The following is a 22,804-nucleotide window of genomic DNA, read 5'->3' on the forward strand; positions in this document are numbered from 1 at the left end:
ATAATTTATATGTGTATATTGTATGTACTATTTCTATAAATATTAGCCACCAATATATTAATAATGAATATTAATAAATTGATACCCATTAATGAATATTTGCAATATGAATATGTAAAAATGAATATCACTTATATATTATTCAAATATCTAGAAACTACACACACATATATTATGTGCAACCGTAAATGGGGAGAAATAAAACAAAAAGTAAAAGTCCCTAATTTCCCCTACTTAGAGCTAACCACTTGTAACATCTAGGCTCTTTCCAGGAATGTATGCACTAATAAGTGTATATACGTACACATATGTGTGTGCGTCGTATGTATACGTATGTGTGTGCGTGTATATGTGCACATCTGGGTATGTGTATGTCTATATCTCTACTCTCTTTTGTTAGCATCCAAAATGTATATGCTTTACTGCCACTTGCTCTTCTCACTTCGTACATCTTAGACAGTTTTCCAAATTAGCACCTATTTATTCATTTAACAAATATTCATGAGTCCCTCTTATGAGCCAGGCACTGTGGCTATGACAGTGAGCAAATTAGACAAAAATCCCAGGTTCAGCAGGCTAATGCTTTAATGTGGGAAGACAGGCAATAAACAAAACAAATAACTGAATTTTGCAGTTGAGAGGTGATGTTAAATCCAAATGAGAAAACGGAAGCAGAGAAAGGGGGTCGTGATGCATGGGGTGAGGGTGACAGTTATTAAAGGGTGGCCAGGGGGAAGGTGACCTTTGATCCTAGCCTTTTAGGAGATCAGAGATATACCATGTGGATGTTTGTGGGAAGAGCATTCCAGCCAGAGGGAACAGCAACACAAAGGCGCTGGCAGGAGAAACAGCAAAGAGATCAAGTGATTGAGGTGGAGATGTATAAAGCCCTCTCATTATTATGGCCGCATGATATCCCATTCAGTCAATTAGTTGAAGAGTAATCTATTTGGTAGGTCTCCTGTTGGTAAACCTTGAGGTTAATCACTTTTTCTGTGCTTAGAAACATTGTTAGAGTGAGCATCCTCACATATATCTCTGCTGATGTGTCCAAATGTACTGTGACCTAAATCCTAGCAGTGGGATGGCTGGATCAAAGCATACATGTTGGTCAATTTTGATAGATATCGTCAAATTTGCAATTTTTAAAAAAATGGCACATCCTTGCCCCAAGCAACCCTCCTGTCCCGGCCTCCCAAGGTGCTGCTGGGATTATAGGCATGAGCCACTGCAACCGGCCAGTGGCACAATTTTTACTTTGTTGTGTCTTCTTGAAGCATCCAATTGAGACAGATGACTTGGGAAAATGTTTTAGCTCAGGGAGGTCCCAACTCCTTGCCCCGCAGAAGATTCTTGTAAGAATGACATAAGCAAGCTTTGAAAATTGTTAAGTTCTGAACAACCATTTTTTATCATCCCTCTTTACCTTTAAAATCATCTTTATTTTTAATTATGTAATAATCTCAGATTTGACTTTAGTTTTATTTTATAGTTGGCATAGACAAAGCAGTTCTAAAGGTTACTGCCTTCCAAAATCCAGTGTGTGGATTATTATTTTTGCAATGAGTGAAAAAGTGATAAATGGACTTCAACAGGATTGAAAACCTTTGCTCTTCAAAAGACATAGTCAAGAAAATAAAAAGCCAAGCCATGCCCTGAGAGAAATTTTTGGCAAAACATATATCCAACAAAGAGCCCATATCCGGAATATATAAAGAGCTCTTGTAACTCAATAAGACAGTCCACACCCCAAGAAAAATGGGCAAAAGCTTTGAAAAGGCACACCGCACAAAAAGAGAATACATAGATAGCAAAGAAGCATATGAAAAGATGCTGCTCTTCATCAGTCAACAGAAATGCAAATTAAAACCACAATACATTACCACTGCACACCCACAGGTACAGTTAAGTTTAAAAGATGGAAAACAAGAAGTGTTGGTGAGAATATGAAGCAACTGGAACTCTCATGCATTTCTGGTGGGAATGCAAGATGCTACAGCCACTTTGAAAACAGTTATGAACGGGGCTTATAAGGGTAAATATATATTTACCATCCAACCCATGAATTATACTCCTAGGTATTTACCCAAGAGAAATAAAAACATATGTCTACAAAAAAAGGCATGTATGCAGATGTTCCTGGAAGCATTATTTGTAATCACCAAAAAAGTGGAAATGATCTGAATGTCCATCAGCTGATGAATGGATAAACAAATTGTGAGACATTCATACATTAGAATACTACTGGGCCGGGCGTGGTGGCTCACGCTTGTAATCCCCACACTTTGGGAGGCTGAGGTGGATGGATCACTTGAGGTCAGGAGTTTGAGACCAGCCTGGCCAACATGGCGAAACCCCATCTCTACTAAAAATACAAAAAATTAGCTGGGCATGGTGGTGGGTGCCTGTAATCCCAGGTACTTTGGAGGCTGAGGCAGGAGAATCACTTGAATCTGGGAGGCGGAGGTTGCAGTGAGCTGAGATCGCGCCACTGGACTCCAGCCTGGGTGACAGAGCAAGACTCTGTCTCAACAACAACAACAACAAAAAGAATATTACTCAGCAGTAAAAAGGAAGGACATATTAGTACACATACACATGGCCGAATCTCAAAAACATTATGCTAAGTGAATGCAAATGACTATATACTGTGTGACTCCATTTATATGGATTTCTACTAAAGGCAAAACTATGGTAAAAGAGGCCAGTGCGGTGGCTCACGCCTGTAATCCCAGCACTTTGGGAGGCCGAGGCGGGTGGATCACAAGGTCAGGAGATCGAGACCATCCTGGCTAACATGGTGAAACCCCGTCTCTACTAAAAATACAAAAAATTAGCCAGGCGTGGTGGCAGGCGACTGTAGTCCCAGCTACTCAGGAGGCTGAGGCAGGAGAATGGTGTGAACCCAGAAGGTGGAGCTTGCAGTGAGCTGAGATCGCGCCACGGCACTCCAGCCTGGGCGACAGAGCGAGACTCTGTCTCAAAAATAAATAAATAAATAAATAAATAAATAAATAAATAAATAAGTAAATAAACTATGGTGAAAGAAAGCAGCAGACAAGGTACTACTACCTGTGTCCAGCCAACTTGAGCCAGGGAGGGGATGGAGTGGAAAGGGACAAGAAGAAGGAACTTTCTTTGGGGAAAGAGCTATATCTTGATTATCTATGGTGGTACTTACACAATCATAGGCAGTGATTAAAATTCATCAAATTAGATACTTGGAAATGGATGGATTTTATTCTGTGTAAATAAGACTTTAATAAGACTGCGGGGATATTTTTTTAAAATGAAACAAGTGGTTGTGGGTTTAATTTGCATTTTCTCATGACTGTTGGTGTGGAACATCTTTCCAAGTGCTTTTCATGTGGAAGGTGGAAGGCATTAAAGGCAGGAGAGGGCTCTGAGCAGGATCCAGTGTGCTCATTGGTACAAAGGACCGTTGAACCTTTGTTTGGTGTTTTGGGTAGACAAAATATGAAGGTTTCAGACTCTTTGGTTCAGGCCCTGGTTGGTGTTTCTGGCCATGCGTGGTCTGTTATTGGAGTCATTGGGATAACCTGGAGTCACTGGGGGCTCCATACTTTCATCTAGGTCGTCTTGTCTTGCTCACTCCCTTGTCCCCAGCAGATTCACCAAGTCCTCTTTTTGCTCTAGGATCCAACAGCCCCATACCAGCCTGCGAACTGAGTAGTCACCCAGCTCATGGTATCAGTCCTTGAATACCCTCACCTGGAAATGAACATTTCCATGGCATAAAGAAGCAAGTAAAGGCAATAAAAGTAGAATGATTGAGTTGGTTGTGTGTCTGGTTGCTTTTATTTTAAAGGCTTTAGTTTAACATTTTATTTAAAATTTTTTTAACATATTGAAAGAATTGTCCCATGAACACCCATATTTCTACCCATCAGATTCTGTAATGAACATTTTGCTATTTGCTTTATCAGACATCTTTCCAACTCTCTCTCTCGACTCATATTTTTATCATACATTTCAAAGTCAGTTGCTGATGTTAATCCCATTTCAATGTGGGGCAGACTCTCGGGGTAATTTCAAAAAGATGTCTCAAACGTGTGTGTGTGTGTGTGTGTGTGTGTGTGTGTGTGTGTGTGTGTTTGGAGACAGGGTCTCACTCTATTGCCCAGGCTGGAGTGCAGTGGTGCCATCATGGCTCACTGCAGTCTCGACCTCCCAGACTTAAGCAATCCTTCCCAAATAGCTGGGACTCCAGGGGCACCCCACTATATTCAGCTAATTTTAAATCTTTTTTGTAAAGGTCTTGCTGTGTTCCCAGGGCTGGTCTCGAACTCCTGGGCTCAAGTGATCCTCTTGCCTCAGCCTCCCATAGTGTTGGGATTACAGGCATGACCTTGCCTCAGCCTCCCACAGTGCTGGGATTACAGGCGTGAACCACCATGCGTGGCCCCATTAGTTCTTTTTTAAGGTGACTTTTTATTGAAGTCCAACACACGTACAGAAAGGTGCATCAATTCATGAATTTATACAAAATTAACGCTCCCATGTGACCAGTACTCAGATTAAGAACCAGAAACATTCTCAGAAATTCCCTAATAGCCCATGTCAGTTACTTCCCTCTCCCCCAGGGCAGCCATCATCCTGACCTTTCCTGCCATATATTCATTTTGCCTCTTTTTGACCTTTATGTAAATGGGATCACACCCCTTCCTTCATTCAGCATTATCTTTGTGAAATTTGTGTCATTGTGTGTAGTAGTCATTTTTCTATTCACATTTTGAGGATAATAGTGTTTCAGAGTGTCACTATACCACAATTTACATATCCATTCTAGTAATAGGGTGATTTTTAAAACATGCTAGAATTTGCCCATCAAAACAGGTGGCATTTCTTTCAGAGCATAATTTGGGATGCCGCATATGCCAAGAGCTGAGGTTAGGAGTTGGAACTCACTCATAAAAGGTCATCAGGACCTGAATTCAAATCCCGCTCTACCACTGGACCACAGGCTGGGTCCCAGGTGGGCCTCCTCCTGTCACTGGGATTTGACACCTTGTCTTGCACAAGGATTCCAGACACATGCCACATTAACCCACAGTATAGGTTAAGGAATTGACTCTGTTGGGGAATAAGGAAAAGGCCTGTAGGACAGGCATTGGCAAGAAAGGAAGAAGCTTGAATTCCCTTTCCGTAACCACCATCCTTTGGAGAGATGCTGCAGGTCTGTGGTATGCGTCTGAGTTCTAGGGCCAGGACTTTATGCCCACCATCCCACCATTTTATAGCGCAAGCATGAGCAGGCAGCCTTGTCAGTGGGGGCAGGTGGGTCAGCACCAGTGACCAGAGACCTTAGGGCCCATGGGAAATGACAGCTTCCTCTTCCCAGGGGAGGAAGCCACCAGGGTGGGAGGAAAGCTGGTCCCAGACAGTTCGTGGTCCAGATGTTTCGCCTAAGCTCCTAGAGCCTCTTTTGGACAATTCCGCTCATTGTACTTACACCCTGAGCCTCCATCTATTTCTCTGGAAAGTGGGAGCATCTCACAACCTTCTTCCTAGGCTGCTGTGAGGGTGGAAAGGGATTGCGCATACACAGGGCCACACGGCCTCTACATGTGGCCTATTGATCTTTAAGGGATGTTACCGCTGTTCAAAACATGTTTGAGCTGAGTGTAGTGGCTCACACCTGTAATCCCAGCACTTTGGGAGGCCGAGGCAGGCAGATCATTTGAGGTCAGGAGTTCGAGAGCAGCCTGGCTAACATGGCAAAACCCCGTCTCCACTAAAAATACAAAAATTAGCTGGAGGTGCTTGCTTGAACCCAGGAGGCGGAAGTTGCAGTGAGCTGACATCATGCCACTGCACTCCAGCCTGGGCGACAGAGCAAAACTGTCTCAAAACAAAACAAAACAAAAAAACCATGTTTGAGACATCTTTTTGAAATTACCTCAAGAAACTGCCCCACATTGAAAGAAAACATAAATGTGGCAGAATTCTTCATCCTTTGAAATGAAACATATATGTTTTTGTTTGTTTGTTTGTTTTGAGACAGGGTCTCACTCTGTCACCCAGGCTGCAGTGCAGTGCTGCCATCTTGGCTCACTGCAACCTCTGCCTCCCAGGCTCAAGCAATTCTCCCACCTCAGCCTCCCAAGTTGCTGGGACTACAGGTGCACACAACTATGCCCAGCTAATTTTTGTATTTTTAATAGAGACGGAGTTTCACCATATTGCCCAGGCTGGTCTCGAACTCTTGAGCTCCAGCGATCCACCCTCCTTGGCCTCCCAAAGTGCTGGGATTCCAGGAGTGAGCCACCGTGTGTGGCTGAGACATATATACATATATATATATATTTTTTTTTTTTAAATAACTTGAGGTCATGGAAAGCTGAATGGTTCATCTAGATTAAGCTCAGCAGCACCTTTAAAAAATTAGAAATGAAGCATCATTCTAAAGAAATGAGGCTGATTTCTTTGGATGTTTTGAAGAGGATTCTATTCCTCAACTTAATGTTTGCATGAGGCACTTACCCTAAGCCAGTGAATCTCAAACCCGGCTACACATTAGGGTCACTGGAAAAACTTTAAAAAGCTGGGATGGATGTTTGGGTGCCACCTCCAGAGATTGTGTCAATTGGCCAGGAAGATCCCCTCCCCCATCACTATAGTCTAAAAAGCTCCCTAGGTGGTTATGTGTAGTCCTGCTAAACCCCAGCGTGCATCAGAATCACCCAGAGACTTGTTAAAACAGACTGCTGAGCCCCTGCCCGACAGTTTCTGATTCAGTATAGCTGTGTGGGCTTGAGAATTCGCATTTCTAACAGGTTTCCAGGTGATGCTGCTACTGCTGGTGTGGACATCACACTTCGGGAACCACTGCTTTAGACAGACCAGAGGTCAGCAAACTACAGCCCACTCCCTGATTTTGTAAATAAAGTTTTATTGGAATACAGCCATGTGCATTCATCAACATGCTGTTTGTGGCTGCTTTCTGCTAGTGCAGCAAAGTTGAATGCTTCCAATAGAGGCCACAGGTGGCCCTCAAAGCCTAAAATATTTACTCTCTGGCCCTTTATAGAAAAAGTATGTTGGCCTGGTATGGTGGCTCATGCTTGTAATCCCAAGACTTTGGGAGGCCGAGGTGGGAGGACAGCATGAGCTCAGGAGTTCAAGATAAGCCTGGGCAGCAAAGTGAGAACCTGAATATTAAAAAAAAATTTTTTTTAATAGTTTTTAATTAGCTAAGTGTGGTTGCGTGTGCCTGTAGTCCCAGCTCCTTGGGAGGCTGAGGCAGGCAGGTCCCAGAAAGAAGAGGAGAGCAAGAAGACCTTTAACAACTTAGTCCCATCCCACAGAGATTGGAAACTCTAGATTGAGCCTGGGAGTTTGAGATTGCAGTGAGCTATGATAATGTCACTGCACTCCAGCCTGGACAATGGAGCAAGACCCTGCTTCTTAAGAAAAGAAAAGAAAGAGAAAAAGTGTGCCTACCCTGGCCCTAGAGTAACACCTCTGGACTCTCTTTCAATTCTTTTTTTTTTTCTTCTTGAGACGGAGTTTCACTCTTGTTGCCCAGGCTGGAGTACAGGTGGCACGATCTCGGCTCACTGTAACCTCTGTCTCCTGGGTTCAAGAGATTCTCCTGTCTCAGCCTCCCGAGTAACTAGGATTACAGGCGCCTGCCACCATGCCTGGCTAATTTTTTGTATTTTTAGTAGAGATGGGGTTTCACCATGTTGACCAGGCTGGTCTCAAACTCCTGACCTCAGGTGATCCACCTGCTTTGGCCTCCCAAAGTGGTGGGATTACAGGGGTGAACCACCGCACCCAGTCCTCTTTCAATTCTTTATTTGTTCTTTCCAGGTAAGAGGTGACTTACGTAATGGAGAACATAATAACTGTGCATGTAGAGGTCCCAATCTCTGTGGGATGGGACTAAGTTGTTAAAGGTCTTCTTGCTCTCCTCTTCTTTCTGGGACCTGCCTGCCTACCATAGGCACCACCCTCTGCAACTCCCTGAGTGAGTCTGCTGGACAGGCTTCACCTTGCAGGGACAAAACCTGCACAGTTATGATCAGAGAGTTTTAAATCAAGAAGAGGAAATAGTAGGATCGGGCCCCTTTCTACAACCCAGCTAAGCCACCAGTCAACTCATATTTTGATTCTGCATCTAAGCTGACTGCACATGAGATTCACTCGGGGAGCATTTGAAAACCAGTGCCACCCAGGCCCCCAACCCCAAACCAATCAACAGAATCTCTTGGGGGTAAAGCTGGGCACTGACGGGGGAAGATCTGATTTATTATCCCCTAAAGACAAAAATGAAATTGGAAGATCACAACATAACATTCTAATGATATCACCACACTTGCTCAGGTGCTCATGGTGAACCTGGAATTTGATTCCAGACCTTCTGCAGGCCTTACGTCATCCCCAAAGCTCATGATATAGATGAAATATTGTAACTAGCTTGTAGACAGTTTGCAGTGTACATTTCATGACATAGATGAAATATTGTAACTAGCTTGTAGACAGTTTGCAGTGTACATTTCATGACATAGATGAAATATTGTAACTAGCTTGTAGACAGTTTGCAGTGTACATTTCATGACATAGATGAAATATTGTAACTAGCTCTGTAGACAGTTTGCAGTGTACATTTCATGACATAGATGAAATATTGTAACTAGCTCTGTAGACAGTTTGCAGTGTACATTTCATGACATAGATGAAATATTGTAACTAGCTCTGTAGACAGTTTGTAGTGTACATCTTCCCCCAAGCGATGCCAGCTTCTCTGAAACAAATGTAGAGCGGACCCTCAGTCAGATGTATACATTTTTGGTTGTTCATGTCAAAACAAGCACGTTGCTTTATAGTGACACCTTTAAGTGTGCTTCCTTCTAGTTGGTGTGATTCACACGTGGATCTGAAAGTGATTCTTCAACCCATATGTCATCTTCAGTGCAGGCTCCATGTGGCTCAATCTCCACACTGAGGCATAAAGAAAGGGGTCCCACAGCCCCAAAGGAATTTTAAAAGAAATTTCAACCTTGACTTTCATCTCTTGAGGAAGGAGAAAGAGATCTCATTCATAAGCCAAAGCAGCATTTCTCCGTATGCCAAAGCAGCATTTCTCCGAGGTTTCTCCTCCACTCCCCCGTTTCTCTCCCCTTAAATTCGCTCTAAATTTGTTTTCTGTGCTGAGCTCCCAAGCTCTGTCTAGCTCAGTGGAGGTGACTTTCCTCCCACCTGCTCCTGAGTCTCCCAGCTCCTTTACCCTGTGAATCTGCCATAGTCTTTTGAATCTCAGTGGCTTTCCTTTGGTTGGGAGAGGGGAGGCTTCGGTTTTAATGAAGGGAACTCCCATCGTTGCTGCTTTTCCCTTAAGGCAGAGGTTTTCTACCTCCACACTTACACTGATATTTGGGGCTGGATTATTCTTCACTGTAGGGCCTGTCCTGTGCATTGTAGGATGGTGGGCAGATCCCTGAGCTCTACCCGCTAGAGGCCAGCAGCACCCCTCCCTCCAAGACATGACAATCAAAAATGCCTCCAGATTGTGGGGTAAAATTGGCCCCTGTTGAAAACAACTGCATTAAAAAAATTCAGGCTGGGCACAGTGGCTCACATCTGTAATCCAACACTTTGGGAGGCTGAGGAGAGTAAGATTGCTTGAAGCCGGGAGTCCAAGATCAGCCTGGACAACGTAGCGAGACCCCATGTCTAAAAAAAAAAATTAATTAGCTGGGCGTGGTGAGGTGCCCCTGTAGTCCCAGCTACTCAGGAACCTGAGCCAGGAGGATCACTTGAGCCCAGGAGGTTGAGGCTGCAGTGAGCTATAATCATGCCACGCCACTGCACTCCACTGTACTCTCTTAAAATAAAAATTAAATAATTCGTTCTAAGCCAATATTGCCTGCAGACCAGGACAAAGAGGGCTTCTACCTTGGGCCTCATGCTGTAAATGGGAGGAGGCAAGAAATTCATGGAGTGAGGAGTCCAGGCATCAAGGAGCCCACATCTTCCTTTCTAGATCATCTCCAAATACTGGGATCCCAGAATTTCCCACCCAAACAGCCCAAGCCTATTTCCAGGGCCTGCTCAAGGCTGGTCTAGGTCAGTCCCCAGGACGATGCATCATGCTGTCAGTGTGTGCCCTCTAGGCTCAAGGAAATAATAAAATAGAGGTAATCATAGTACAAACCTCATAGATTTGTTGTGCGGATTAAATTTGTGTACTGAAATCCACAGGACAGGGCTGGTATGTGATAAGCACTATAGAACTGTTGGGTGCTATCATTGTATTTTTCATAGCAACAGTCTTTCATATAGGGCATCTTCCTTCCTTATCTGCTGCTTGACTGAACAGGCAGCCACTCATTCAAAAGTCAGAGCCAATCCTGACCGTGCTGGACCCTAGAGAGATGGCGAGAAGGGCCCCAACATGGCGCCTTTATGAGGATTTTCACGGGACTTTCCAGGGCCATTCTGACTGTTGGCCTTTTCCCTTATATGCTGGTTGAGGTTTTAACCCCTCTTCAAACACACACACACACACACACACACACACACACACACACACACGTACCATACATCTCTATTACCCAATCTGGCCCTTATCACAGGAGAGGGTCAAGGGAAGTAGGAAATGGGTGAGACTATTATTATTATTATTATTATTATTGAGGCAGGGTCTTACTCTTTCGACCAGGCTGGAGTGCAGTGGTATGATCATGCCTCACTGCAATCTCAACCTCCCGGGCTCAAGCAGTCCTCCCGCCTCAGCCTCCCAAGTAGCTGGGACCACAGGCGTGCACCAACATGCCCAGCTACTTTTTAAATTTTTTTATAGAGACAGTCTCATTATGTAACCCAGGCTGGTCTTGAATTCCTGGGCTCAAGCAATCCTCCCACCTTGGCCTCTCGAAGTGCTGGGATTACAGGCCTCAGCCACTGTGCTTGGCCTCTTCTTTTTGAGATAAAGGAAGAAATTAGGCTGGACTTTGAGTTTCAATTTCTACTATGCCTCGTGCTGGCTGGGTGGCTTTGAGCACTCAACCTCTTAACGTCTCCGAGCCTCAAATTCCCCATCTGCAAAATGGCAATAAAAATAGGGCTGTGATATGGATTTAAGTTTAAAAAAGAAAAACAACGACATATATAAAGTGCTTTTCTCAGTTCGTAGTACACAGACCTCAAGATTTGCTGTTACTGATTTTTAATTATTATAATAAAGTTAACTGAATCGTCATTATGACTGTTGGAAGGAAAAACATGAAAAAAAAGTTCTGTCCCAGCAGCTGCTGTGAATCACGAAGTGAGCCAGAAAAGCTTGAAAAACATCACCCTTAAGTCATGGATGAAACTTCTTAGAACCAAAGAAATGTCATAGCTAAAAAAGAACTCAAAATCTACATATAACTGCTCATTGTATAAAGGGGGAAACTGAGGCCCAGGGAAGGGATATGATGTACCTTGTTTTGAAAAAAAAACAAACAAAACAAAAACCTGAAAAAGCTTCTAGGTTTCTGAAAGAAGAAAAAAAAGAGAGTGCTCCAGTGAGAAGAGGTTTTGCAAAAGTTGGAAAGACAGTGAGGGCCACCTGTGTTGCAGTGTGTCAGAGCTGCCCTGTAGGAAGAAAGAAAAGGGGAAGAAGCAGGCCTGTGTAGACTGCGTTATGTCTCCTCCAACAGTTAAGCTAACTCATGAACACCCTGATGATGGGCTGTGGGGACCTCTCGGCCATGAGGAAGTAGGCAGGACTATGAAACAGCCCAGGGTGGTCTTGCTGGCTTTGTGCATTTTTTCTTTTCAGGAATAGGGGAACATCTTAACCCAGCATCAAAGAGGTAGATCGCCGGGTACAGTGATGAGGTTTCGGGGTGCCAGCCATAATCTGGGGGTGTCCCTGCACTGTGCTGTCAGACTCAGAGTTGCATATGGGAGCAGTGAGAGCCTAGGGCACAAATGAGAGTCCTTCATTACCTTGTGAACCAAATATGCAAAATGAGAAGCTGTTGAGTCTGCTCCCATTGGTAAAGATGTTTTTTTTTTTCCTTTTAATTTGCAGTGTTTATTACACCCACATTCTAAGTCATCCAGCTTCCCTTCCAGAACCGTCTGCCTTGGCAAACTAAATTAGCGACCAAAGAATTTAGCTCCTATGGTGAGGAGCAAATTCGTTTTTACAGCAGATATCAACAGGTGAAAGCCTCAGTTTGACCCTGACTCATTCAGGGTACTCAGGTTTTGACTGGAGCAGTGAGTGATCTCCCTTCACCCTCTAGAACTCACTCTTCTCAGCTGTAAAATGAGCCAGTGAAAGCAACTGCCTTAAAGCACTTCTCAAATGTGGGAGGTGGGGGGCAGGAAGGGTGGCAATTGTGTCCCCAGGGTACATCTGGCAATGTCTAGAGATACTTTTGGCAGTCACAAGGGAGATAGAGGAGGCCAGGCACGGTGGCTCACGTCTGTAACCCCAGCACATCAGGAGGCTGAGGCAGGTGAATCACCTGATGTCAGGTGTTCGAGACCAGCCTGGCCAACATGGTGAAACCCCGTCTCTACTAAAAAACACAAAAATTAGCCAGGCGGTGCATACCTGTAGTCCCAGCTACTCAGGAGGCTGAGGCAGGAGAATCACTTCAACCCGGGAGGCAGAGGTTGCAGTGAGCTGAGATCATACCACTGCACTCCAGCCTGGGCGACAGAGCAAGACTCCATCTCAAAAATAAAATAAAATAAAATAAAATAAAATAAAATAAAATAAAATAACAGAAACAGGGGAGATGGAGGAATTGCTACTGATATTAGTGTGAGATGATAGGAGCTACCAAACATTTTAGAGTGCCTAGGACAGCACCGCAAAACACAGAATGATCTGGCCCATAATGTCAGCAGTATCAAGGGTGAGAAACCCTGCTCTGGAGGCTTGATGTGATGATTAAATGAGTCAATCCACTGACGTCCTTAGCCCTGGCCCTAATACACAGTAGGTGCTTAATAAACTGATCTTTATCCCAGGCTCCTTCAAAGCCTGATCTTTGAGCCCTGGTGGATGCCTCCTACCACACTTTTGTTTCCTGGTTGTGTTTCCCCAACTTGAATTGCTATGATACGGTGGAAATAGACAGAAATGTTAAGAACTCTACAGGTAAGTCGGGTCTCAAATTCCTAAAAGTGGAATAGGCAGGGTGTGTCCATGCATTGTCTGAAGAAGGGAACTGGACTTCCGGGTACTTGCCTGTCCCCAGAGGGTAGCCTTAGGGTGCTGGAGATTAAGCGAAATCGGAAGAGAAAACATTAGAGCAAGCTACTGTGCAAGGTGTTACTCTATAGTCATTGGAGGAGGAGAACTAAGAGCATTTTGTGAGAGTAAAGTTTCCACTTACTGATCCCTTTCCCCATAAGCTTTAAACAAGGCTTAACATTTTTTAACTGTGTTTGCTACCAAAATTCCCATACTTCCTTTGATCCATTCAGCAGGCATTCTAATGGATTCATGATCATAATTATAAAAATAAATGATCACACTGCAAATAGCCGCCAGCCCTGTGAAGGAGGAAAATGTTATTTGCCTCTTCACCAAATGGTTCCATTCTATTGTAGTTTTTTGAGTTCTTGTATCTGTCTGGTACTCACAATCCACTATATTAAGTTACTCCAGATGGGAAAACCAGATGACTGAGTTTATTTGAATTATGTCTAAATCCATGAGCATTAAATAGGTTCTTAGAGAAAGCCCTCTTCATGGATTTTGTACATAGACTTGTGACATCAATTCTGAATGTTTTGATTTTTTTTTTCTTGCCACACTCCAGATTATACAGGTTGTTGAGAAATTGCTTCCAGATGACTAGGGTACACTTAGAGTGTGTACATTTTGTAAACCAAAAAGTGTCTGAGACAAGTTGCAATCAGTTTAGAAGTTTATTTTCCAAGGTTACGGACCTGTGCATGAAACAGCCTCAGGAGGTCCAGAGGACATGCGCCCAAGGTGGTCAGGCTACAACTTGGTTTTATACATTTTAGGGAGACATAAGGCATCAATCCATACATGTAAGAGGTACATTGGTTCAGTCCAGAAAGATGGGACAGCTGGAAACAGGGACTGGGGAGTGTGTGGGGTGACTTCCAGGTCTTAGGTGGATTCAAAGACTGGCAATTGGTTATTATCTAAAGACCTGAAATCAATGTCTAAATTACATTAAAGGTTTGTGGACACCAAGGTTTTATCATGCAGATAAAGCCTCTAGATAGCAGGCTTCAGAGAGAATAGATGGTAAATGTTTCTTACCAGACTTAAAGAGTCTCTTCTGCCTGGGCGCAATGGCTCACACCTGTAATCCCGACACTTTGAGAGGCCAAGGCGGGAAGATCACTTGAGCTCAGGAGTTAGAGACCAGCCTGAGCAACATGGTGAAACCCCATCTCTACAGAAAATACCAAAAAAAAAAAAAAAAAGCCAGGCATAGTGGTGTGCACCTGTGGTCCCAGCTAGTTGGGAAGCTGAGGTAGAAGGATCACTTGAGCCTGGGAGGCAGAGGTTGCAGTGACCTGAGATCATGCCACTGCACCTGGGTAACAGAGAGAGACCTTGCCTCAAAAAAAAAAAAAAAAAAGGAAAGAAAAAAAAAAAGAATTAGTTCTATCAGTCTTAAGATCTGTCTTGATGTTAATGTTGGCATGTCTGACTTCCCCTTCCCACCACAGCCTGAACTAGCTTTTCAGGTCACCTTTGGAATGCCCTTGACCAAGAGGAGGGGCCCATTCAGATGGTTAGGGGGCTTACAATTGTATTTTTGGCTTACAATATCCAGAAATATATTAGTGACTACATTTAAAAGCGTCCCCCATAACCATCAGTAGAAATATTTGGTGGAGGTACTTTACAACCAAATTTTTAGTTATGGATGTTTCTAAAGAGAAGGAATTTAGGAATGTGGTTATAAGGAATTGGCTTCATTCACAGATTATTCAAATACTGCAGATTTTATCACCAATTAGCTATGTGACTTGGTTTCCTTACCTATAACATGGAGAGGGCTGGGTTATCTGACCCACTGTCCCTAAGCCCCTTTCTGGATTCCACATGTCTAGTCTTTAAAAAAAAATTGTAGAAAGAGAGTCTTACTATGTTGCCCAAGCTGGTCTCGAACTCCTGGGCTCAAGAGATCCTCCCACCTTGACCTCCCAAAGTGCTGGGATTACAGGTGTGAGCCACTGCACCTGGCCCCTGACAGGTCTAGTTTTAATTCTCTATTTTCTCCAACACACTTAGAATTTACAGTGATGGCAATCTTGATATTCTCCCAGGCAACTTTCTAATAGAAGTTATTACTTATCTTCAGCTTCACTTTATTATAATTTGCATTTTAAATTTTTTAAGACTGTTAAGATTGCCATAACTTTACCAAGTGATTTGCAAGTTACAGTGCCTGCTAATTAACTCAGATGGCCATGGCAGGAACTGCCTCCCATCAGAAAGGCTGAATCACTCAAGCGCTCCCACCTTTCAAGGGCCAAGTGATTCACCAGCCAAGTTACTTTACAAATTGGGATGACGAGCATAGGATATTAGACTTCCTTTTAGTTTTCATCCTTTCTGGTGATTTAGTTGTGGATTCTCTAACAGTGACTTATTTTTCCTTTGTTTTCTTTCCAAAATAATATGTACTTGCTGTAAGAAGTTCAAACTGTACATACTTATTGATACAGAAAGTGGACATTTTCCTCTGTTTCCCCCTTCCCAGAGAGAGCCACTCTGAACAGTGTGGTGAACATCCATATTGTTTTCTTTAGGTATATTAAAATTCTTTTTAACAAAAAGATTGTGCTTACATATACTGTTTTGTAATGTGCTTTTGTCTCCTAGCAATATGTGTTGGAGATTTTTCCATTTCATATAGATAAGTCTGTCTCATTTTTAATGGCAACATGGATTTCCATGGTATTATTATCTCAGAAGTTATTTAATTCATTTCCTCCAGTCTTATTCTAGGTACCTCCCAGAGACAAACTTAGTGACATGAGCTCAAGTAGGCTACTAGGAGGTGATCTCAGGAAGCTTGAATAAGGGAATGGCAAATGAGACAGGAAAAGGAGGAAAACAAATTAAGGATGTTTGGCGAGTGGATATCTGCAGTATAGGGGGTCTTCAAAATCACCCTCAGGTCCAATGATTCACCACAGAACTTGGAAAAACTGTTATTCTCATGGTTACAGTTTATTACAGAAAAAGCATACAGACCAAAATCAGCAAAGTGAAAGATTGCTGCTATGGTCTGAATGTTTCGTTCCCCCAAAATTCTTATGTTGAATCCTAATCCCCATGTGGGAGGTGATTAGACCATGAAGGCTCTGTCCTCATGAATGGGGTTGGTTCCCTTATAACAGAAACCCAAGAGAACTGCCTTGCTGATTCTATTGCATGAGAAGGCACCACCTATGAAGGAGAGCAAGCCCTCACCAGACACCGAATCTGCTGGTACCTTGATCTGGGACTTCCTAGCTTCTGGAACCATTAGGAAATAAATTCCTGTGGTTTATAAGCCTCCCTGTTTATGGTAATTTGTTATAGCAGCCCAGCAGACTAAGAAAGGGGAAAGAGTCCTCTTTGTCATAGGAAAAAGTCCAAGAGAGACCAGATGCAAACTTCCAGTTGTTCTCCTCAACTGGAGTTATACGAGCAGTGCCTAATTCTCCTTGCAAGGATGTGTGACAACACACTTAGGGTATTGCCACCCAAGAAGACTCACCTGAGTCTTGGTGTCCAGCGTAGTTAGAAGACGTTGGTCATATAGTCATGGCTGACCATCTGGGTAGCTGAGCCTCCTTGCAGAGGTAGCTTGCAGAGGTCAAGCTAATGTTGAGTGGCCCAAGGTCCTCACCATAAATCACAGTTAGCACAGACAAGCTGGCATGTTTCAGGCAGGAAGCTGCAGGTGCTTGAGGCAGGACACTATCTATAGAAACCATGAGTAGCCTCCAATGTGGGCTGAGGGGTAGGCAGGGCACCAACAGCCCCAGCTACACTCCCTCAGGGACAGTCTTGCCATTTCCCGTTTTTCATTCTTATAAACAATGCCCTGGTGCAGGGGTCAGCAAACTTTTCTATAAGGAGTCAGATAATCTTTTTTTTTTGTATTCCCTTTTGGCAATTTGTTTAATTGAGATAAAATTCACATAACTTAAAACTCACCATTTTGGTGTATATGATTCAGTGCTTTTTAGTATATTTTCAAGGTTGTGCAACCAACACCACTATCTAATTCCAGAACATTTTTATCACCCCAAAAAGGAGCCCTGTGCCAATTAGCTATCACACTCCATTCCCTCTTTCCTCTATCCTTGATAACCACTAATGGTAATTTCTGTCTCTAAAGATCTGCCTATTCTGGACATTTCATAAAAATGGATCATAATATATGACCTTAAAAACTTGGTACATAGGCCAGCCATGGTGGCTTATGCCTGTAATCCCAGCATTTTGGAAGGCCGAGGTGGGCGGATCACCTGAGGTCAGGAGTTCAAGACCAGCCTGCCCAATGTGGCAAAACCCTGTCTCTACTAAAAATACAAAAATTAGCCAGGCATGGTGGTGGGCATCTGTACCCAGCTACTTGGGAGTCTGAGGCAGGAGAATCACTTGAGCCCGGGAGGCAGAGGTTGCAGTGAGCCGAGATCGCGCCACTGCATCCCAGCCTGGGTGACAACAGTGAAATTACAACTCAAAAAAAAAAAAAAAAAAAAGAAAAGAAAAGAAAAAAAAAACTTGGACATAAATGTTTACAGTAGCATTATCCATAATAATACTCAAAATGTGGAAACAACCCAAATGTCCATCATCTGATGAATAGATAAGCAAAACATGGCATATCCATACAATGGAACGTTAGCTGGCCATAAAAAGTAACACTACAACATGGATGAACCAGACAGATAGCAGATATGTGAGGCTTTGAGAGCCACATGGCCTCCAAATTATTCAGCTGCTGTGGTCTGAATAGTTGTCCCCCACCCTGCCAAATTTATATGTTGAATTCCTAACCCACAAAGTGATGGCATTAGGAGGCAGGACCTTTGGGAGATGATTAGGTCATGAAGGTTGGAGCCCTCATAATTGGGATTAGTGCCCTTATAGAAGATGCCCCAGAGAACTAGCCTGTCCCTTCCACCATGTGGGGACTCAGTGAGAAGATACCACCTATGAGGAAGCAGCTTCTCACCAGACACCGAATTTGCCAGTGGCTTGATCTTGAACTTCCCAGCCTCCAGAACTGTGAGCAATAAGTTTTTGTTGTTTATAAGCCACCCAGTTTATGGCATTTTGTTACAGCGGCCTGAATGGACTAAGACATCAACTCTGCCCTTTTTGCACAAAAGCAGCATTATGTAAACAAATGGGTTTGACTGTGTTCCAATAAAACTTTATTTACAAAAACAGGTAGTAGTCCATATTTGACTGGGAGGCTCTAGTTTGCCCATTCCTGCTATATAAAATATCCTTGTATGTGTATTTTTGTCCATTTGTGCAGAAAATTCTATGGGATCAATTCCTAGAAGTGAAATTGCTGAGTCATGAGTTATGACATATTTATTTTGAACAGACGCTGTGAACCACCCCAAAATTTGAACCAACTTGCTTTTCCACCAGTGGCACATGAGAGTACGTGAGACTGAGATTCCCCCACCTTTTTTTTTTTTTTTTTTTTTTTTGAGACAAGCAAGGTCACTTTGCTACCCAGGCTAGAGCCAGTGCAGTGGCACCATCGCTGCAGCCTTGACTTCCCTGGACTCAGGTGATCCTCCCACCTCAGCCTCCTGAGTAGCTGGGACTACAGGCACACACCACTATGTCTGGCTGATTTTTTGTATTTTTTAGTAAAGGCGGGGTTTCTCCATGTTGCCCAGACTAGTCTCAGACTCCTGGGCTCAAGCGATCCACCTGCCTCAGCCTCCCAAAGTGCTGGGATTACAGATGCGAGCCACCGTGCCCAGTCAGAATTTCCTTTCTTAAAGCCCTTTCACAAAGAAGTAGAACCCATACCCATTTAGAAGGGAAGTTTCTGCATTGTCATCCTTGAGCTTTGGAGAGGAAGAAGAAGATAGAACATTTTGCCCCCAAAGAAGAAAACTAAATGGGGCCTGAAGTGGTCTCATAATAGTATCTTATTTTAGATTTGAGGCTCACAGGGAAGGGGACTCTGGTAACTTGTCCTCATTTGGTGAGATCAAACCTTACACTGCCCACTAATTGTCATTCCTAAAAGCCTTGAGTGTTACCTGTTCAATTATTTTTTCAAATGCAGAGAGCTCCTTAGCAATTTCATTTATTAAGCAAAGCTTCCATTCCTATTATTTCTCTTTGTAAGTAATTTGCATGTAAATGAGGTCCACCTATGCATACTGAGCATGTTACCAAATGTACAAAAAATATACATGGTCTAATTTTTCTCCACAGAGCTGACAGGTACCCATCCCTCTTGCTGAAGATGACATAGTATTTCACGTAGCCTAGTTTTCCCTAAGTCTTTTTGGCTTTTGGACGATGGATGGAGTTTTTGTTTTTATTTTTCCATTTTTCTTTTTTCTCCCTCATTTTCATCATTTGGAATTCGTGGTGTGAAACCCACAGGGGAGAACAGAGGCTCATTAGCATTCAAGCTCTGTTTTTGGCAGCATATTTTAGTTGGTTTATATGATATTCAGCATCCCTCCTGGGATCTAGCCTGCCTTTGCTCGGCTCACGCTGGGTGAATCTGTGATATTTCCCATTCTGTAGCCCTTCATTTATAACACAGGCATAGCCTGCTTTCCCATTAGTGAGGTGGCATGCCTGGACTACCCACACACAGATCAAGAATTAGGCGGAACTTGGCCGGGAAGATAAATCAAGTTAACCATCTCATTAGGCTTGAAAGACACAAATTAAGCTGAAGTTGGGATTAACAGAGAAGCCTTTCAAAGAGACATGCAGCACAACAAGGGGTGGAAGAAGTTGCCGTAGCCATTACGCTCAGAAAATTTCCACCATTTGATGGAACAGAGGAAACATGAAGTCTCTTTTATAAAAGGTCAACAGACAGAAATTTAGGATCAAAATAGCAGTATAACATTTGTTGAGCTCTTACCACTTGCTTGGCACTGTGTGCTGAGAGCTTTACACACATTATTTCATAGAAATTGCACATTGACCTAGAGAGAAGCACTACTAAAATTCCTGTTTAACTAATAAAGAAACTGAGGCTCAGAGAGGTTACTTCGCCTGCCTCGGAGTCACAGAGCTTGGTCAAATGATACAGCCAGGATTCACCGCCAGGATATTTGGTCCCATGGCCCATGGCTTAACCTAGTGGTTCCCATTTGGGATGCATTGGCCTCCACAGGGGACATTTGGCCATGTCCGAAGACATTTTGGGTTGTCACAGCTGTAGAGAGAGCTGCTACCAGCTTCTAGTACGTAGGTACCAGGAATGCTGCTAAACATCCTACAATCCACAGGACAGTTACGGCAAAGGATTATCCCGCCCATAATGTCAACAGTTCCATGATTGAGAAACCCTTGTTTAATCGCTCAACTGGACTACATTGACAGGCTCACTGTTCCACTAGAACTGTCCACTTACGGAGCTCTATATGCAGTGTGGTGATGCCGTGGGACATACGTTTAAGGCTGCATATTGCAGGCGGTGCAGCTATCTGGCAGAAGGAACAGCCAATGCCAAGGCTGAGAGGTAAGAATCTGGCTGGCATGGGATGGCAGGAAACCAGGTGCAGCTGTTGCAGAGACTCACAGGAGGATGAGATGAGGGAGTTGGAGTTCTCACCAAGAAAAGGAAAAAGACAGCGTGCCCTAAACGATGACCCCCATGTTTGCAGTTGACAAATGTGTAGATTAATGGCCTCTTGTCTTCTCCCTGCCTTCCTGTTCTGTTCCCCTCCTTCCTCTTGCCTCCCTCCTGCCCTCGACTCTCTGGCTCCCTAGTTTTCGGCCACAACATGAAGAGCAGCAACGACTTCATCGGGAGGATCGTCATTGGCCAGTACTCTTCAGGCCCCTCTGAGACCAACCACTGGAGGCGCATGCTCAACACGCACCGCACAGCCGTGGAGCAGTGGCATAGCCTGAGGTCCCGAGCTGAGTGTGACCGCGTGTCTCCTGCCTCCCTGGAGGTGACCTGAGGGCTGCAGGGAAGGCAGCTTTCATTTGTTTTAAAAAAAAAAAAAGACGGAAAAAAATGTGTCACATACTATTACATCCACACCTGCATACACACTCGCAACATGTCTACACACGTCCACACACACAGACACACAGACACCCCAAATCCTCTCAGAACTGAGAGGAAGCTGACTATTGATCACAAAATGGCCACCCTCAGTGAGTGAGGCCTAGGAACTTTCCGGAAGCCCCATCCATAGATCACAAGCTCAGTGGGCTCTGCCGTGGGACTTATTGGCAGTGCCTGCTCTTGTCAATACTCCTGCCCCAAAATGCACTTTCAACCCTCAGGCCAGAGAAAGGACCTCCCAAAGGGTGCCAACCTCCATCAAGACTAAATTTACCAAGAATTTGGCCAGTGTGTGGGAGACTTGAACACCCCCCACTCCCAAAACACACACCCACTGGGTAACTTCTGAACAGGCTGCTGTTCCCTGGGGTTCTTCAAACCTGATACCTTTCTCCAAAGGTGTAAGTATCTTTGTCTTCTCCTTAGTAAATGTGATAACTAGATTATGGACCATTTGGAGAAACCAAATGGCAACCAAAACTATTCCAGTGTCAGAAGCCTCTCCTGGCTTAACGGAATTGTCCTTGTGTTAGCTCATCCCAGGGAACTCCCTGTGGGTATTTATGTGTATGTCCTCGTGCATGTGCCCTCACAGGCGAACACGTGTGTGCTTATGTGTCCTCTTGGAGAGCATGGCGATGGGCCAGGACCTCAGCCCTGAGCACTGCCTTCTCTCTGCCTCTCCTGTCCAGTGAGAGTCCAACCAGTGTCCTCCTGTCTGTCAGAGATCCCACTTTGGATAACAGTAGTGTGTGTGTGTGTGTGTGTGTGTGTGTGTGTGTGTGTGTAAAGTAAATAGGATATGATAGAGCAAAAGTAACATTTTTTGACCGAATCCTGGTGATTGTGACCCACGAAAGACATACAAAGACCTGATACATGGATTAAAATGGCCATCACACCCCATCCATGATGATCTTCTTCCTTAATCACACTCTGAGGATCTTTCTGTGTTTGTCTGTGAACGAATGTCACGTCTCTCGTGCTAAGGAATTAGTGTAGTTAGAATAGATCTCTCTCTCTCTCTCTCTTTCTCTCTCTCCCTTTCCTCTCTCTCTGTTGGATGCTTCTATATCTTTTTCCACAGCATAATGTCTGGTGTGATGGGGAGCTATTTATTGAAATTAAAGATTATTTATTTGTGCCATGCATTCGAGTTATCTTTTTCTTCATGAACACAGGACATAGAAGGTGGGAGGGCATTGCAGCTAGTACTGCTGTGTAACAAACCATACTGAACAAGTCAAAACAATGATTTTTTTTTTTTTTGAGACAAAGTCTCACTCTGTTGTCCAGGCTGGAGGGTAGTGGTGCAGTCTCTGCTCACTGCAACCTCTGCCTCCTGCATTCAAGCAATTCTCCTGCCTCAGCCTCCCGAGTGGCTGGGATTACAGGTGTGCACCACCACGCCTGGCTAATTTTTGTATTTTTAGTAGAGACAGAGTTTCACCATGTTGGCCAGGCTGGAATTGAACTCCTGGCCTCAAGTGATCCACCTGCCTCAGCCTCAGCCTCATCCTCCCAAAGTGCTGGAA

The 22,804-nt window shown here is 43.9% G+C and overlaps 1 protein-coding gene across 6 annotated transcripts in view; it reads left to right on the forward strand.

The window, feature by feature from the left end:
• SYT17 (synaptotagmin 17) overlaps nucleotides 1–22,418 on the forward strand; it is a 99,928-nt gene extending 77,510 nt beyond the window's left edge. For all 6 annotated transcript variants that reach the window (XM_034939957.3, XM_003830565.7, XM_008956018.5 and 3 more), the window contains one exon: nucleotides 20,963–22,418. In XM_034939957.3, the coding sequence (XP_034795848.1) occupies nucleotides 20,963–21,159 (197 nt within the window). In that variant the 3' untranslated portion in view covers nucleotides 21,160–22,418. The remainder of the gene's footprint in view (nucleotides 1–20,962) is intronic.
• Nucleotides 22,419–22,804: the final 386 nt, after the last annotated feature.

This window comes from Pan paniscus, chromosome 18 (assembly GCF_029289425.2).
Source record: "Pan paniscus chromosome 18, NHGRI_mPanPan1-v2.0_pri, whole genome shotgun sequence".
Taxonomy (NCBI): domain Eukaryota; kingdom Metazoa; phylum Chordata; class Mammalia; order Primates; family Hominidae; genus Pan; species Pan paniscus.